The sequence below is a fragment of the Babylonia areolata genome, chromosome 18 (assembly GCF_041734735.1).
Source record: "Babylonia areolata isolate BAREFJ2019XMU chromosome 18, ASM4173473v1, whole genome shotgun sequence".
Classification (NCBI taxonomy): Eukaryota; Metazoa; Mollusca; class Gastropoda; order Neogastropoda; family Buccinidae; genus Babylonia; species Babylonia areolata.
The window spans coordinates 40,233,696-40,253,194 of record NC_134893.1 but is presented as its reverse complement, the minus strand read 5'-3'; the positions used below and the strand labels follow the sequence as shown (position 1 = coordinate 40,253,194).

General features: G+C 39.1%; 1 protein-coding gene across 1 annotated transcript in view; it reads right to left on the bottom strand.

Annotated features, from left to right (window-relative positions):
• Positions 1-72: 72 nt before the first annotated feature.
• The window catches only part of LOC143292774 (mitogen-activated protein kinase kinase kinase 2-like), a 70,707-nt gene continuing 51,280 nt past the window's right edge, over positions 73-19,499 (bottom strand). Inside the window, exons 12-16 of the mRNA XM_076603338.1 lie at positions 15,295-15,443; positions 14,335-14,460; positions 13,723-13,852; positions 12,121-12,295; positions 73-11,463 (exon numbers count right to left, since the gene is read on the bottom strand). Coding sequence (XP_076459453.1) covers positions 11,226-11,463; positions 12,121-12,295; positions 13,723-13,852; positions 14,335-14,460; positions 15,295-15,443 — 818 coding nt within the window. The 3' untranslated portion in view covers positions 73-11,225. The remainder of the gene's footprint in view (positions 11,464-12,120; positions 12,296-13,722; positions 13,853-14,334; positions 14,461-15,294; positions 15,444-19,499) is intronic.

The window sequence follows — 19,499 nt, the reverse complement described above, 5'->3', positions numbered from 1 at the left end:
TGTGACTTGTGAGTGCTGGGATGCTTGTGCATGTTGGAAAGGTTGCACATAACAAGACAAAAAAGACCAAGAGCCTATAAACATTTTGTTTTATTTTTATTTTTTGCTTACTTTATCATCCTTAAAGACAAATTAACCATAAGCATTGTCACGTGGAATGACCCATATATACAATAACACAATGGAGCTACACGTTGGATAATGTTCACATCACACTTGTCATGACTCACAGACGTGTACAACAATACACAGGCTTTGTATCAAGGCACTTCATAGTAAAAACAAGGCATTTTGACATATATGGTCACAGTGGCATTCGTTCACAACACCCCCGCCCTTCAACCCCTGCGTAAATAGGGGGAGACAAAACAGACGCAAACATATGAGTATTACATTTCATGACAGTCTTAGGAAATTAATGGATATACTCTTAATGGTATCTCGTATTGAAGTAGTCTTTGGAAATTGATTTTTGTTTCTTCTTTCCTGTTTGTGCATCATTATTTAATGTGATATCTACTGAGTTTATCTGACCATTAATTTAAAAAAAATTTTTTTTGCTGTAAATCCAACAATGTGGGAACATACTGATCACTCTGCTTGACAGAAGTATTTCCAGGGTGAAAAGAAAACAGAGGAGCAACCCTGAAATTTCATTTAGTGCACCTGACATCTGACAGTAGGTCATTACATTTTTAAAATTTACTTTTCTTCTGATTTTCCACCAAACATATACGTTGGCGATCAAGATGGTATGACTTTCAGTAAAGTAAAACACAGACATCGTGTTTGCAATTACCAGCTTATCCACCAGAGTGTTGACAAACAGGAAACTCATCTATAGAACAAGAGTGAAGTAATTTATCTGATAACCACCAGGTATACACTTGTTAAATCAAGTTTTATGTATTTCCAGTTACTTTATTCAGACTCTTCTGATAACAGATATAGATGCCCTTTTCAGTCGAACACCATGACCGTGCACTTTTCTCAGAACGCTAACAGCTGAACTGGGAGTGCTGTGATGGACTTTGACAGCTGACATGCCCAGAATCAACCCTCAATTTATAGCAAACACTGACAAAAGCTTGAAAGAACTGTTGAAGTGGTGTGAAATTGTCAAAATTTTTGTCACCATACTTTTTTCACCAAACCATTTCCCCAATCCATTCTTGTTCCCTTTGCTGACCTAAACTATGGCAAGTTTGTACTAGCAGGTACCTTGAGTAAACGAAAGCATCATATTGTGGCCTTGAAAAGAAGCAATTTACTGTTTCTAAACTTATAAAAGTGGTATTTTCAAAGGGTATACCAACATCAGATGAGAATACCATTCCCCCCTCCCCCAAAACACATCCACGTACACAGAGAAGGAATGACACTGTACACTGAACATTCTTCTGTTGAAGAAGCTAAAGTTGCTTATTCCACATTTCAGCCAGAAATGATTTAAATGTCATCAGGAAAACCAACACAATGCTGTGCACTCTTTCACATCTTGGTCTTGTGCACATCTTCCTTCCACCCTCAAAATCATCTGACATCCACAGACTGTGTCGTGTTACCTTTGTCCTACGCCAATGTAGAGTGCAGGGCAACTGAAGTACTTCATATGACACAAATCACGGAGTCCAAAGCTTCCTAAAAAACAAAAAAAAAACCCCAAAACAAGAAGGCAGTTCCTCTGCCTTTATGGGTGACAGCTCACATGTCATGTGCATGACTTTCTACCTCGGCGTGTTTGCAACCATACTCCATTTTCAGAGGCAAAAGCAGTTCAACATCTTAACTCTTATCTGCAGGACTATCAAAATATTTCATGTAACTTGTAACACTATCCAAAGCCTCATCTTGTAAATATATATATATTAACAATATGGTAGTACAGCATTTTCATTCTTATGAGAAGTGTATAAAAAAAAAGAGGAAATTTTAAGACATTACATCCACTATCATCAAAATGGTCCTCAAGGAAAATGAGTGATCTTGTTTTCTGGAGTTTGGGAAGAAAGGTAAGCTACAGTTGGCGTCCTTTGTCCCCCTACCTTCAGCAAAATAATTCAGCCCATAGTCCGCACTTTGTGGCAGCTAATCAACAGTCACCCAAGGCAACATATTAACTCACCAAACGGTTATCTTGGAAGTGAGACAACGCCTTCTTCTACAACCTGTTTTCTTCAGTAAAACAATTCACTTCAGACTCAACACTTTCCAGTGCCTAATGCAGTCAATAAATGGTCAAATAACAACCGAACCCCCCATGTCCCATAAAACTCCTATCAGCAGAATTCATTGTTTATCAATTTGGGGTGTACTAGACAGCAGTGAGTCTGACTCCCAGCCAAAAGAGGAACACCTACACAAGAAAAAGACTAGGATGATGCACACACTACAAAAATGAACACATTAGTATGAAAACATTCCATTTGAATCTTAAAACAGCAAGTTTATGATGGCAGCTGGGACCAATTTCATCAAACTTAAATGGAAAGATGTATGACGGTAATGTTCTCCCCATAGCTACCTTAAAGAAAATTTATCTTTTGAATACCCTCTTCAGCATTATCCATGAAGCGGAAACTCTGAAGCAGGAAAATGTCATGACATACAGATCGTGATGGGGCTTGTCTGTTCCTTTCAGAAGTCAAAACTACAAAACTAACTCATCTGATCATAGCAGTGAATAAGGTCTAAGGACCACATCGTATCAGTTCTCTTTTGGTACCAAGCGCATATAAAACAATACAAAAATACCATTTTCGCACTGACAGTCGCACAAAAAATTAAACAAACAGTACCTCTTTCTTGTTCACACATTTAACAGGGTAAATCACAGATTTTCACATGATCATGTGGTATGCAAAAAAAACAAAAAAAAACAACAACAAACAAAAAACAAAGCCAAACAACAAATCATTCATTATTGCAGTTATTCCACTTGAAAATTAACAATTGCTACATTACATCAGCAACATATACAAGAGGAGTGAATATGAACAAAATGGTTAGTTTTATCATTTATAAAAATAAAAAATAAAAAAAAAAATAAAAAAATCATGGTGGCTTCCAAACTGACAGGTCAACAAAGAATATGACAGAACAGAAGAAAGGGGTGAAACAAACTGATTATGCCCCTTTCCAAAAACCCACCTATTTTCCTCTCACCTCCAGTGAAGTATGAATAATCTACGATCATCAGTCACTCATCTCTCTGTCCATGGAACACAAAACTGGACTTCTACAAAGCAGCATTATATCTATCTATCTGTCTGTCTGTTTGTCTGTCTGTCTATCTATCTATAGATATATTCTTTTTTTGGATTTTTTTTTGTTTGTTTTTTGTTTTGGTTGTTGACACAAAAATGTTTCTACTGCGACCTACTTCTGGCCATTTATCATTTCTTTTCATTATAATCATCAAAATAATTAACCCTTTTTATATCATGCATAACCTTGTGTAACACAATGTGCTGAATACACTCCATTCACACTATTCATGTACTGTGCACCAAAACACTGCACACTCACTCACTCCCAACACCACACAAACAAGCACAACCTGTAACACTGCTAAGCAAATGTCTGGCAAAATAAATCTCTCATTTAAAAAAAAAATTCGCTTCACTTGCTTGTTTACTCACAACTGACTTTGTGTTGATATCTAAAGCCTCTACCTTCTGTTTCAGCAGAATACCAAGCACTGCTGGACAGACAGATACAACGTGAAATGAAGTTCACCGCCTGTGCACTGAATTGGAACCAATACTAACTGGACTCACCCTCTAAGGCATGTCCAAGGAGTCTGATGATAGATAATAAGATACAAAATCTGACATTCCCACTTGATTTAATAACCCAACCAAGGGCGTTTTTTGGTGACTGATATCAAAAAACAGACCACACAAAGATTAGAGTTCTCGGAAAGGGCAAATAATAGCTGTTTTACAGCTGGTTGTATACATACACACACATACACCCATTGACAAACCAACCATCTATCTCATATCACATAATCATACTGGTGAAAAGATGTCAAATGAAGTATTACTACCACATCAACCCCTTTCAGCGTCCTCCAACACAGAACAGAATCAAAAACCCTCAGCACTTCATTCCCTCCTTAATTCTTGCCAAAGCCTTCAGCTCTTACTATAAACCCACCATCCTGGCTTTCACTGTTTCTTTCTGTCCAGAGCACTGATCATAAAATAAACTGTCCAAAAAGAAGACGATGCACACACAGACGTAAAATGGTGTGTTTCTATTTTTAGAAGGGGAGCAAAAGGAGGTGGTGGACGATTAATAATTTTGTATTATCCCCCTCCATGCCTCAAAACACAGGAAGAGCAAAGGCACAGAATAGGGTATACACCATTGCATAATAATATGCCACAAAACAACACATATTTTTAGAGCACCATTGATATACATGTTTCTGCTCCCTAAGACACTTCACAATTCTTTTCCCATATACTTCAGAAATGAACAATTACTTGCCCATGTATTTATATGTACAAAAATACTTTTAAATTCTCTGACAACATGGAAATCATGCTGAAGATAGAGCATCTCTGTCAGCAAATGTGAGACAAATTTCATAACCTCAATGATAATTTTCTTCCTATATATATAACAACACATTCTTTACACAACAGTGATCTATAAAATGATGGGTATTCCTGCCATACAAGATTTTGTTTTTTTGTTTTTTTTTAAAGAAGAAAAAAAGGATCATCTAATTAACATCAACATGTAAGAATTTCATTTCTATCCCACAATGTGACTATAACATATATGTACAACAAGGGCAACAAGGTCAGGGAAGACTTCAACAGCTTTCTTCATACAATCTGACATCCTCATCTTCCCACACCCCTTTCATTATCACAGATCACACACCTCTGTTTATACAGAGAACAGAGACTGTTTCACAAAGATAAAGAGTTTTCTTGGCTTAAACAGCTGTAGAAAACAACTGAATGTTTCAGGATGAAGAGCTCTACTGTTACCAACCTGAAACAGTCAAAACTGAACATGCTTTAACTAGCCTGTCCCTTTGGCAAGGTGTATGCATAGCACACAGTGGAAACGCTTTTATTGTTATTTGGAAAAACAAACAATTTTCACTGATCACCAGGAAACCCAACTTTATCTTTGCCTTGCATCCCACAGAGCTTCAGTCTACCCACAAAATTATTATTAAAAAAAAAAAAAAAAAAAAAAAAAAATTCTGGCAAGTGCTGATATATACACACACACAGACAGAAATCCTAGCACTGAACAAATCCTGCTTCTAAACACCATCCAAATGGTATATTATGATGTAAATTGCTCATGTACCACTAAACCCTGGTCCCTAAGGCCCTATTTTGTTTAAATTCAATAAACAGGATTCGAGAAAAAAAAAAGTTACAAAGTTACAACATCACAACAATATTATCACTCTCTTCAGAACCCCCCACACCCCTGAACAAATACAAAACACACACATACACACAAGATTCATGAATACCATACCATATTTCCAAACCCCAATATAGTAGTATGCTGCCATACCTTTTCCACAAAAATGTTTGCCTACTAGTACTATCCTACACACTTGATACCCAGCAACATGACTGGACACATGACAACACACTTTGACACCCACTCCAAAAGCCCCTTTGATGCCTATTTATCTGCTTCCACTCCACTTGTCCAAAGCATCCTTAAGGACTCACGCAGTTCCAACATCACACTGAACACATTTTGTCACTGTTGCACAAAGTTTCCTGCTGATACAGAAAAAAAAAGTCAGGGGCTGTGTCTGGCAAATCATTTCTGTGCCCAACAGGCAATGAAGTGCAGAAATGTCTCACCCTTGCCTAAACTGTGATTATGCTCAGTTGCACACACAATGGTCATCAACCTGTGATCATAACGTTATGCTCTTTTGTTGATCTGTATTATGGCTGAGAAAACAACACACCAGTTGTACATCAACGAAAGACAACACATTGTACAAACAGTCTGTAATGGAGACACACGAAATTATACACTGGGTGAGTACTGATAGCAAACTTTCTCTAATTAACCTGTTGAAGGAAAATTCAGGAAAAAAAAACTCCATTAAAGTGAATCAGGTGACATGTGTTTCTACTCATATTTCCAGATACAGTGAAAGTTAAAACAACAGTGTACACATTATGTATAAAACTCTCATCAAAATGGAGACTATTTTCTTTTGTAATCAGATCTATTCAGGCTCAGTGGCACTGTGCAAGTCACTCAGTATCATGTGTAACAACTCACAAAACCTGTGTACACTGCTATGGCATCAGATCATAGCCAATATATTCATTTCACTGTCTTCTTGTGTCTTCATTAGTTTTCCTCTTTAAACATTTTGGTCGTTGTCCTCATTTGTGTAGGGAAAAAAGTATACTTCAGTCTAAGTTGTTGACAACAACAGTAAACAAACAAAACGTCAGACATAAGGGTGAGAGGGAAGCCAGATATTTCAATGTTTACAAACCAAAGTTAATGGAACTGAAAAAAATTACTATCTATAGAGTATGGGGATTGAAGGATGAATGGAATCACATGGGTGGATTGTTTTCAACACCTTATCAAACTTTAATTAAAGGTGTACAAAGACCACTATCAATTAGCTTACTCAGTTACCGGCACTGAAAATACAAGTCTTTTTTCTTTAAGTAAACAGGGGGGAAAGAAAAAGTTGTTTTAATCATCACAGAAATCCAGGAAATGATCCACTCTAAAAAATATTTTTGTCACTGTGTAACAGGCTGCAACTCTCACTTTCACCTGAACAGGTACCACTGGCCTTTTACGTACATGACTGGTTTTTTTTTTATCCCATCATGTAGGCAGCCATACTTTGTTTATAGGGTGTGAATGGTGGGTATGTAAATGTTTCCATAACCCACCAAACACTGACATGGATTATGGGATCTTTAATGTGATTATCTGATCTTTTACATGTGTATACACACGAAGGGGATTCAGATATTAATAGGTCTGACCTAGCAGACTGGAAGAATTTCCACCTTACACCCACCGACGATGATACCAGGACTGAACCCAGAACCCTCAGACTTTAAGACCAATATCAAACATCCAATCACTGCACCCATCATATATATTTTTAATGTGCAGACCTTTTTTACTTCAAAAGTTTATCTTTTTGTCTGTTCAGCTGGTCTGACAAAGATTAGCTGTTAATTGTTTACAATGGTTTAATCAATCTATTCTTATATATCCCAACCTGGAAAATAAAAAATCAATCTGCAGCATGGTGCATAGATTGATTTGATAGATTTCAGCTTCACACCTCAAAGAGATGTCTGAAATATTTTTTCTCAATCTCCCGAAAAAGAGATGTTCGCTTCATCTTATGCCAAGGGGAGAAAAACCAACATCATCATTCACTGACACATGATGCATACAAAGAGATGATATTATGCACAAGATCTTGGGTGATTCATTCAATATCCTCTGTAATATTATGTAAGTAGACTGCATAATAACATGCCAGAAAAACATGCACCCCCACTGCCTTTCTCTGCCCAAGATAAGGCATGGAAAAAACAGACAATGATATTGCTTATAATTACTACATGTCTTTTTAACACAGTCACATCATTCCTATCACATCCTATCACACTTTCATTTCATATATATATACATATATATATATATATATACACATTTTTAAGGATCTTAAGAATAATAATATTTACAGTTATCTTTCACACTCGGGCCAATGTCCTGTCTTCCAACATCAATGTATGCTATAAAAAAAAAAAGAAAAAGAAAAACCAGGCATTTATGCATATACCAAGCATGCTTGAAAATGAAGAAGTTTCCATGAAATGGAACAATAGTGAACACAGGGTATAATAAACTTTCAGTGGCAAATCTTTTACACAACTCTCTGTCATTGCTGACTACATTCTGACATGGTAGCACAAATCTGTTCTCGGGTATTCAAAGACTCTTTCATTGTAAATGTAAACTTTCGTCGCAACAGAAACATGATATCAAAGCTGGTTTTGTACAACTATGTAAACCAGTTTTGTAGCTTAGCCATGATCTACATGGGAATTATCGTAAGACCACTGAAATAGTAACATGCAAACTGTAGACTTCCTGAGGGAAAGAAATCATTGCAATAGTGACACATAAATAAAAATAGATAAGACTGATAGATTTGAAAAGTCACTTGAAACTTGGAGCAAGAAAACTGAAGCAGCCATGTGAATATGTAGGAAGACAAGAGAAAGAGTTAACATCTGTATCCTGTGCAACAACAGTATAAACGTCTGCAGCTCAACAAGATCATGCATGTGAACAGTTATGTCTGCACAACAATGTACAAAAGGTTTCCCCTTAAAACCAAAACTTAACAGTTTGTAAGCCTCTTTGGGTGGACCTGAACTTGCATGTGTTTAGTTTCTTATGTTAGCGCTCTATATGGATGAATTATACCTGGAACAGCAGACAAGCATGAAATTTGGGGAACAAAATGTTGGATTCCCAGAGTTCAACAGCATTTTTCATTTTTGGCTTTGACATAAACCTTACAGACAAACATATTAAATTTCTAAAAAGTGTATGCAGACATGTGCAACTATCACACTTAAATGATGGAAGAAACCATAGCTGCTACTACTTCTGGAGCATGGACAGAGACTTGTAGTTTTGCCACATGAGAGATCAGCTGGTTCTGTACAACTATTTTAAGCTTATTTTGCTGCATAGTCACAAAAGATCAATGGTCTCTGTACAGGTTTCATGGACATTTAGCTGCATTGTCATGAAAGGCTAGTGGCCTGTTTACAGCTATCATAAACATATTTTGCTGCATAGTCATGAAAGATTAGCAGCCTCTGTATATAAACTTACTATGCTGCATAGTCATAAAGGTTTGCAGTTTTTATACAGCCATCTTCAACTTATTTTGCAGCATAGTCAAAAAAAGATTTGTGGCCTCTGTATGCAAACTTATTTTGCTGCATAGTCATGAAATATCAACAGTTTCTGAACAACAATCGTAAACTTATTTTGTTGCATGGTCATAAAAAGTCTGCGATCTCCAACCATTTACTTTAAGCTGACTTTGAACAGTTAATAGAAACTCGTCATGAATTTTTAGCTGTGTCTGTACAGTCCTTGTCAACTTTGATGGATCTGGTGCATTGTCACAAAAGACAAGATGGTTCTGTACAATTATTTGACACTTGTTCTACAGCATATCACAAAAGCCCAGCTGTTTCTTCACAGTTACTGCCCACTTGTTTTGCTGCACAGTAATGAAAGATCAGCTCATTCTGTACAATTATTTTGTACCAGCTGTGGACACTCTGAGACTTTGTATGTCAGGAGTCCATATATGTGTTCTCATCAGCTCATTGTGCAAACAGGTTTATATCCATACATGTCCGCCTCAAACATTACAAACACTGCCTGATAAAAAATTCAGGGAATAAGGCACTGAAAAATCCATTGTGACAGACACACACAAATTATGCTTCCTTTGGTACCTCCATACTAATGTTTCTCCAACAGCATGATAATGAGCACTGTTCTCACTGCAATGTTTAGATTGGATTTTGTCAAACTGCAGTATTTTTCATTTGGGAACCTACTTGCTACTGCAACAACAGGTATGCAGGTAATGAATATCAGCGCCTACATCAGATACTGCTTAAGATTTGCTGGATACTTCATTGTGCAACAGATGTCTGTTGCAGACCTCTCACTCACTACCACATTGCATTTTTTCCCCCCTCAAGTGAAATAATGATACACAGAAGTAATGATACAGAGGAATGAAATAAGTTTGCAGCCTGTTTGCCCTGAAGTTTCATAGTTCTTCACACAACCTGAACTATTTTTCCAACAAAAGCCACCAGCTGAAAATGTTTGGTTGAGTTTATGACCAAGGTTCTCATATTTTTCATACTCATATCTGTGTGTTGTGTTGTGCATATCCACTCTCCAATGCACTTGTTAGATGTCATATTAAACAAATATGCACTCTCACACACATATCATGTACACATACACACTTCCAAATAACAAAAAACAGAGTAAACTGCCATTTCTCTTCTGTTGCGCACCTCCCTATAGATAAACTGAACCACCTCAAGACAGCTATCTCAATAGTAAAACGTGTCGCAGTCAACATTAGTTCCATCACTTCTTTGATTAACATGGGAAAGCTTGGAAACACCACTGTGTAAACTTTTAAAATGCTGAGAAAGGCAAATAGGAAGGAGGGAACAAGGTATGGAGACAGAAACTTAATCCATGCACTAAACAAAGGAACTGTACTATCTAAACTGGATTCAGTACATTTGTTTTAGTAGTCGTGCTAATATAAACAGACATTTTCTTCACATAAAAAACAATAACCTACTTCAAGCAAAAAAACAACAACAAAAAACCCAATGGCTGCTGTCAATTTTAAGCTAACACCACTAAACGTTTTGATATCTGATTTTGTTGCTGTTGTCAGCACTGTATCAAAAACAGAATAAGAATGGTCAAGATCACATTTCAATCCATGTACATTTTTGAAGCTGGGTGGTGGTATTTCCTCTCCCCAGGATCACACCTAAAAAAAATGCAATGCTGAACCATCCCCTTCTTGTCTGTCTTCCAACAGGTCACACAATCACAACATGCTTCTGTTAAACATGCTTCAAAATCACATCGCGCTTGGTTTCCAGCTGATGACACTCCCAACACAATCCACCAGAATCACACTTTCCTTTGAAACGTAGACAGAACACAAAACAAAAGAACCCCCCACCATCCCCACGCCCCACCCCAAAATGTTATTCACTTTTTCAACATAAGACCTATCCACTTTCGTTTGATTCAGTCCACCAGGAACTTGTGCCATGACATCCAAATGTTTAAGTCTAGTGTGACACGATGACATCCGAATGAATTCCAATATGAACACACCGCAGGTCCCACCAGGGTCACATTTGCAGCTGAGCAGGTCACCACAGTCTGGTTTTAGGTTTTCCAGGAGAAAAAAAAAAAAAAATCACGTATTTACTAAACCGGCACCAACCAGTGTTTCCTCACACAACTGTTGTAGATCACATAAATTAAGTAGATCAGATGAGGACCCCCACCCTCCCCCCAAAAAAACAAACTATGAGACAAAGGCACACTGGTTGCACGGCCACACACAACCCAGCCAAGGACTATGTGAAATCTCGTAAAAAGAACTTGTCCTTCAGCAAGTCTTCAGCGGAGGGTCTGTCAGCGACAGTCGTTCTGAAGGTGAGCAGCAGGAAGTTCTCCACATGCACAGAGCACTGAGGGGGCAGTCGGTACTTGGGGTGCTTGTTGGACACGATCTGGTACAGGGCTGCCAGCGGCTCGTAGTCGCTGTAGGGAGGCTTGCCTGTCAGCATCTCCACCACTGTGCACCCCACGCTCCTGTCAGAACAACACAGAGACACCACACACTGCATCACTTATCCTGACACCTTGTGTTGTGAGGATTGTCTTTGTCAGGGACTCCTGACACTGTGTTGTGAGGATTGTCTTTATCAGGGACTCCTGGCACTGTGTGTTGTGAGGATTGTCTTTGTCAGGGACTCCTGATACTGTGTTGCAAGGATTGTCTTTGTCAGGGACTCCTGACACTGTGTTGTGAGGATTATCTTTGCCAGGGACTCCTGGCACTGTGTGTTGTGAGGATCGTCTTTGTCAGGGACATCCTTACAGCATTAAAGTCATCTTCATAATGGACATTTTCACAGAAGTTATGTTAAGGATTATCTTTATCAGGGATAGTTTCAAAGCATTAAAGACCATCTTTATTGGGGACATTGTTACAGTATCACATATCATTTTCATAACGGACATCTTCACAGAACTTGTGATATGGATCATCTCTACCTGTTAACATCTTTACAGTCTGAAAGATCTTCATCAGGGACATCTAACAATAAATAAACAAATAAATAAACAAAAAAACAAACATCACAGCATATGAAGACAAATGAAAGATGTCTTAAAAAGAACAAACAGATACTGAACATTACAACATGCAGCCATGACTGTCAAACGTCTACTTTTTTGACAACGTACCAAACATCAGCCTTTTCTCCATAACCATCACCGTTGACGACCTCCGGGGCCATCCAGTGCGGGGTGCCCACCACTGACTTCACACCTGTAGAACTGGCGATCAGCTGCATTCGCTTTGATGCCCCAAAGTCCCCAAGTTTCACATTGCCGTGTGTATCGCGAAGTACATTAGCAGCTGAGACAAAGAAACAAAATAGAAAAAAACATAGTGATTTTTGATGAATCAATTATCATCAATTGTTAGCTGTAAAGAAAAAAAAAATCATCACACAGTCAATAACTTGCTGAGAAGACCACAAAAAAAGAGAGAAAGTTTTCCATCCAATTGTCAAGTCATCAAGAGTCGTGGAAAGTTGGACAGAAGTTGCAACAAAGAGAAAGATAAGTCAGGAACAGTATGACAAACATCCATCACAAAGTATCATTGATACAGCATGATAATAAATGGAAGAAGCCACTCACTGTTTTTAATAATAAGCACGGGCTAAAGTAGTAAAAATCTACGAACACCACCAAAGAAATGCCTGGCCTCATTTACCGAGTTATCTCCCACAGAGAACATTTAAACCATGGGAAGCTCACCTTAGATGTCACAGTGGACAATACTGTTTTAGAGTAGAAAGCTCATCTTTGATGCCATGGCAGACAATACTCTTCTTTGCAGAAGCTCACTTTTGATGTCATGGTGGACAATACTGTTTCTGTCTCACCTTTGATGTCATGGTGAACAATACTGTTTCTGTACAGAAAGCTCACCCTCGATGTCACAGGGACAATACTGTTTCTGTACAGAAAGCTCACCTTCGATGTCATGGTGGACAATACTGTTTCTGTACAGAAAGCTCACCTTTGATGTCACAGTGGACAAAACTGTTTCTGTACAGAAAGCTCACCTTTGATGTCACGGTGGACAATACTGTTTCTGTACAGAAAGCTCACCTTTGATGTCACGGTGGACAATACTGTTTCTGTACAGAAAGCTCACCTTTGATGTCACGGTGGACAAAACTGTTTCTGTACAGAAAGCTCACCTTTGCCGAAACTGTTTCTGTACAGAAAGCTCACCTTTGATGTCACGGTGGACAATATTGTTTCTATACAGAAAGCTCACCTTTGATGTCGGTGGACAATACTGTTTCTGTACAGAAAGCTCACCTTTGATGTCACTGTGAACAATACTGTTTCTGTACAGAAAGCTCACCTTTGATGTCACGGTGGACAATACTGTTTCTGTACAGAAAGCTCACCTTTGATGTCACAGTGGACAATACTGTTTCTGTGCACAAAGCTCACCTCCGATGTCACGGTAGACAAAACTGTTTCTGTGCTGAAAGCTCACCTTTGATGTCACAAAGTGGACAATAATGTTTCTGTACAGAAAGCTCACCTTGATGTCACGGTGGACAATACTGTTTCTGTACAGAAAGCTCACCTCTGATGTCACAGTGGACAATATTGTTTCTGTCTCACCTCTGATGTCATGGCAGACATAACTGTTTCTGTGGACAAAGCTCACCTCCGATGTCACGGTAGACAAAACTGTTTCTGTGCAGAAAGCCCACCTTTGATGTCACAAAGTGGACAACAATGTTCTTGTCTTACCTTTGATGTCACGGTGGACAATACTGTTTTTGTGCAGGAAGGCCAGTCCCTCCAACACCTGGAAGGTGTACTTGCGTCCAACTGCCTCTGTCAGCGGCCCATACTGCTTCAGCTGATCCAAGACTGAACCCTGCATCCAGACACACAAACAGTCATAATATAAAACATACACACAAACATACACAAAAAGCAAAACCAACACACATACTAGTGCATGCAAGCAGGCACAAACACACACACATCAGTGCATGCAAACGCACGTGCACGTGCACACACACACGCACACACACACACAATAGTCAAATGATTTGCCTCAGAGACAATTTTTTTCTGCTGCATAAAATAAACAAAATGTTCAATATATCAAAAAAAACAACAAAAAAAAAACAACCTGACCCATTACAATATGTGACCAGATTCCAGTCTGAACCTGGCTGAATGAACAACACTGAAATAATAGAAAAATTATTTACATTAAAATAAATCTAAAAAAAAAAATTTTTTTTTTTTAAACCCTGACATTTTGAGCCCAATTCATGCCCTCCCCACTCCCCCAATAAAAACAAAACAAAAAAACACTGGAAAGAGACATCAACAAAGTCAGGCACTCACCCCGGGCAGATACTCAATGAAGATGGAGAGAACACTGTTGTCCTCCTGACAACCATAATACTGCACAATACGTTCATGCTGGAAGTTCCGCAGTAACTGAACCTCATTCTCCAAAGCACGGACCTCCTGCACACACACATGCAGGCACTGAGGTTTATCATGTCATCAGACTGGCACTGGCTCAGTACTTCAGTTCCCAGCAAGCTGACAAGCCACACATCTCAAACAGCTATGAAAGAGCAACCAGTTCTTCTTTCTGTCTTCTGGCGTTTTTTACTATTTACCCTGAGCACACTTTTATTCATGGTCGTCCAGGAGCAACTAATAGGTACTATAACTGCACCTTAAAACATACATGAGTTATGGTTCAGTATGTGTAATTATAGGCAGTATGTGTAATTAAAAGCAGATGTTAAAGATCTCAAAATCCATGTAGGTGTTTGGAGGGTTACAGAAACAAGAGCATACCCAGCATGCAACCACGCCAAAACAAGTACAGCTGCCCACATGGCTGGGTAAAAACAGTCATGCACGTAAAAGCCTGCATGTATATTTAAGTAAATGTGGGAGGTGCAACCCCCTGATGTAGAAGAAGAAGAGGAAAAAAAAAAGAGGAAGAAGAAAGACGACGACGAAACTTAAGAAGAGAAAGACAAAGCAGTGGAAGAGAAAGACAAAGGAGAGGAAGAGAAGGAAGATGAAGAAGAAGAGGAGGAAGAAGGAAAAAGAGAGGAAGAAGTAGGAGAAGAAAAGAAGGAACAAGAAAGAGGAAGAAGAGAAGAAGGCAGAGGAGAGAAAAGAAAGAAGAGGAGGAAGAGGTTGACCATCTTGATGGGAGATGGGGAAGAAGAAGAGGGAGAAGAAGAAAGGAAGAAGAAATAATGAGAGGAAGAAGGTAGAAGCAGCATCATAACTCACACCCATCCAGTCCAGTCTTCCCCAACTCACCCACCCACTCACCTTAGACAGCTCGGCGTTCATGGCTCCCAACTGCACCTGCTTGACAGCCAGCTCCACCCCTGTGTCCTGGTCGTAGCACAGGTACACGTACCCAAAGGCACCAGCACCCAGCACGCGCCCCCTCTTCCAGTTGGTCGGAGCTCTGGGGGCTGAAACACAACAGTCTGCTGGTTGTCTGGGTCTGTTTCCATTCAACAAACTTCGTCAGCAAAGTTGTACACAGGCGGTACATTTCATTCAGAGAAGGAAAACTCATGCCTGGACTGTTGTACTGTTTTCTTGAGATTTGATTAGCCACAGGCTTTTCAATCAATGTTAAACAGATTTTTCAATGTTAATGGTTAACAGTCCCATAGTCTTTTACAGCCACTGGGGCAGTGAATTCATATCCACTGTGTCTAGGACTTGGCACATGAAGGCAGGGACGAATCTTCTCCTTCCGCTGTATCAACCTTCCCCATTTGGTCAGAAACCCATTCAAACCAGGGTGGAGTGCTGAGGAAACTCAGAGTAAAGTGTCTTTCCTGAGGATAAGCACCATGCTGAAACAGGGCCTCGAAACCTGATCACCAATCACTTTATTCAATCAACATAAATTACCTTAATTTCCAAATTTAGACACAAAGTTTTGTTGGGTTTTTTTTTACCCCCCCCCCCCCCCCCAAAAGTTCTACTTTGATCCTGTTTTTCATTTAAAAATATTTCTTCTAATCTGACCTTTTCTTTCGAAATATTCTCTGCACTCTGGCCCTTGTACCCTACAGATAAGCGCACCTTATTGCCAAACTGAAGAGATATACCTCATGAAAACAGGCAGAATACATCACATAGAGAAACAGTTAAGACAAACCATTCCCACAAATTAGTGTCAACGTTTGGTGCGCTATATGTCACTGTGATGTCTGTTTCAACAATTCTGACAAAAAGCTCTCGCCAGCAAATTTTCATCCACAGTGCCCTGACAGCCATGCTGTGTCCACATCATGTACACATAACATACATACTTTCACTCCAAGTTCACTGACAGTCAGTAAACTATGTGTCAATCACTACTTATGGGGTTTACACCTGCTCCAACAACTGAAAATCAGCCTCAAGGCTCAACATCTGGATAAAAGAATCCATCACACAAAGACTGCACATTCGATACAGCATTCACAAAGATCAGAAGTTATCAACAATATGATTAATTATACATTAATCTTAAATGCCACAAACATAATACACTTCTCCATAAATGTTCAACTTTAAATTTGTTGTTTGTGTTATCATTTCTCAGAATACTGTCCCTACAAAGACACAAAATCCCCCCCAATCCCTCCCTCACCCCGCACACAACTTATATTTCTATATATGAGAAACATTTTTGCAGAGCCCAATTTTTTTTCCCTTTCTAGAACATAATCAAGGGCACATCATACCTCAGAATGTTGATGATTCAAGTCAAACTCTGGAGCAGACTTTATGATTTTGAATTAGGATCAAAAGCATGTACATAACACAATGAGAAGGGTAGGAGAAGAGTGAGGGTGTTCAAAGTGAGGAGGTGGGAGAGTGTTGTGGATGGTAGGGGCGGTACTGGTTGGGAGGTTTTTGTTTTTTTTTAAAACTAAAAAACAAACAAACAAACAAGCTCCACTCCAGTTTGGAATCATACTGGTAATCCTACCATCAAAATGAGACTTCAGAAGTAAACTACCAAACAATCTACACAGTATCACAGTGTATGTGCACAAATTCACACACAAATCAACAACAACAAAAACAGTTGTATAAAAAAAACAAGGTATACACCTTGATAACCAGATAAGAATTACAACAACAAAAAAGAGAAAAAAGTAACTTGTTTAGCAAACTGCTACTCTTTTCCACCATGTATAATAGCGAGCACCAATTTTAGAGGATAGCTGGTTACCAAAGACTGTCAAAATCTGGTTGGCTTTAGGACAGGGGTGTGGGACTCATAGTTATGTTTGTGATGCTGCTATGTATGAACAACAGCAAACTGAGTTTGTTTCAAAACAATACCAGGAAGAACAGGCGGTAGGCAAGTCAAATTATGCCCAGTAAGTAGAAGTGTGTCTAATTTTTCCAGCTAAAGTGAACATCCATTCACAGGAGAACTTGCTTTATTATTTCTTCCTTCACATGATAGAATGATAGCAGAAGTTCGAGTGGGTAATAGGTGGAGATTTTTCTGATCTCCCAGGTCAACAGATGTGCAGACCTGATAGCGCTTGAACCCCCTTCTTGTGTTTACACATGCAGAAGATTAAATATGCACGTTAAAAATCCTGTATTCCATGTCAGTGTTCAATGGGTTATGGAAACAAGAACATACCTGACATGCACCCCACCAACCCCTTCTGAAAAAGTATGACTGCCTACATGGCTGGGGTAAAAATGGTGATACACGTAAAAGCCCACTCATGCACTATTAAAGTGAATACACATGTAGGAGTCGCAGCCCACGGATGAAGAAGTCGTGTGGGGTTTTGGTTGTTTCACACGGTGTTTTGTTTGTTTCACAAACAGGTATGGGCCATACGTGATCCTGCCACTGGCGTGCCACAGAAAAAAAGTTAACAAAAAAGCTATATCAATACACTCACATACAGGACTGCCACATCAGTAGTCAGTCAGCTAAACATCCAGTGTTTTGCTGTGTACACCATGTAAACACACGGTCAGCACACCAGTGTAAAAGGAGGGGAAGGATGTACAGACTAGTTAAAACGCCTGTACAACAAAGAATGTGTTTTGGACATACAGGTACACTGAAGAACAGACAAACAGATAGTTTAAAAGACCTACAGAGCAAGAAAAGCAAGAAAATGATAAAGACAGAGAGCATAAGAGTATTTCTCACATCATTAAAAAAACACAAAAAAACACACACCTTTCGGAAAGAAAAACAAAAAAGAGAAAGACAAGTCACAGACATGAGTTACAATGTCACACATGGTCACAAGACACAGCAGCCAGAAAAGCAACACACAAACAGCATGTAGCAGAACTGCAGAAAGTCAGGCTTTGTAGTGAACCAATTTCAGCTATAACTCAAATCGCAAACACAAAACCACTAGCTGCAACATGAAGAAAAACCAGGCCACCCTTCCCCTATCAACTATTGGTCTCAACCATACTTCTCCTCTGCCCCCATCCCTTCCCAGATGGGCATTGTTACTGTAATTCCATGAGGCACCATGGTAGAAACAGTTAAACAATGATCCAGTGTTCACCAGTGATCAAACATTTGTGGCCATGTTTTGGCATGGTGTTGTATCATTGGAAAATGCACTTCAATCTGATTTTCTCACTTCACCCAGGTGTGAATGGGTACCCGACTTGTATGGGGGGAGATTAAAACAGTGGAAGCTAAGCCCTAGACATAGTGATCATGAATTCACTGCCCCAACCTTAACCTATCAAGAGCTCAACATGTTGCTGAGGACAGTTCTAATAGCAACCTGTGCAAATTTAATCTAATGCCTCTGGCTACTGCATCATCTTATTCTGTATGTTCTGCATATTCACAAAGCACCGCAAAACTAAGAGTTTCTTACTGTTTCAAGCAAGGACTGCCGCAATAGCTGAACAGCTAAAGCACTGGATGTTCTATCTGAGAGATCTGGTTTTAGAAAAGTGGTCACAGCACTGGCAGGTTCAGGGTGGAGATCCACCCGCCCCTCCCCAATACCCATGGTCAGTATACGTTCAGACTTGCTGGTGCCCAAACCCCCTTTATTTTTACAATAAATATGCATGAAGAGGATCAAATACACACGTTAAAGATCCTCCTGATCCATTTCAGTTTTGGTAGGTTTGGGAAACTTGAATACAGCCAGCATACACACCCCTGAATAACGATAATGGAGTATGGCTGGCTGAGTGACAGAGTAAAACCCGTTACACACGTAAAGTCAACTTGTTCACACAAGTGAATGAGAAAGCTGTAGCTCATGGAGGCAGGAGATGAAGGTTTCAAGCATTACTGCTGCAAAAAGCTGACACAGGGCAAAAATGTTACACATCTTGCAAATTGAGAAAACTGCCAAGAATCCAACAATTAGTGAGTTCACCTAGAAATATTCAGATCTTTTTTTCAAATACTGGCAAAATCTTGAGCAGAAGAGCTATGATAGTGATAAACATGATTATGTAAAAATTACCTAAACCTTTTGCCTCCAGAACAATTTCCAACA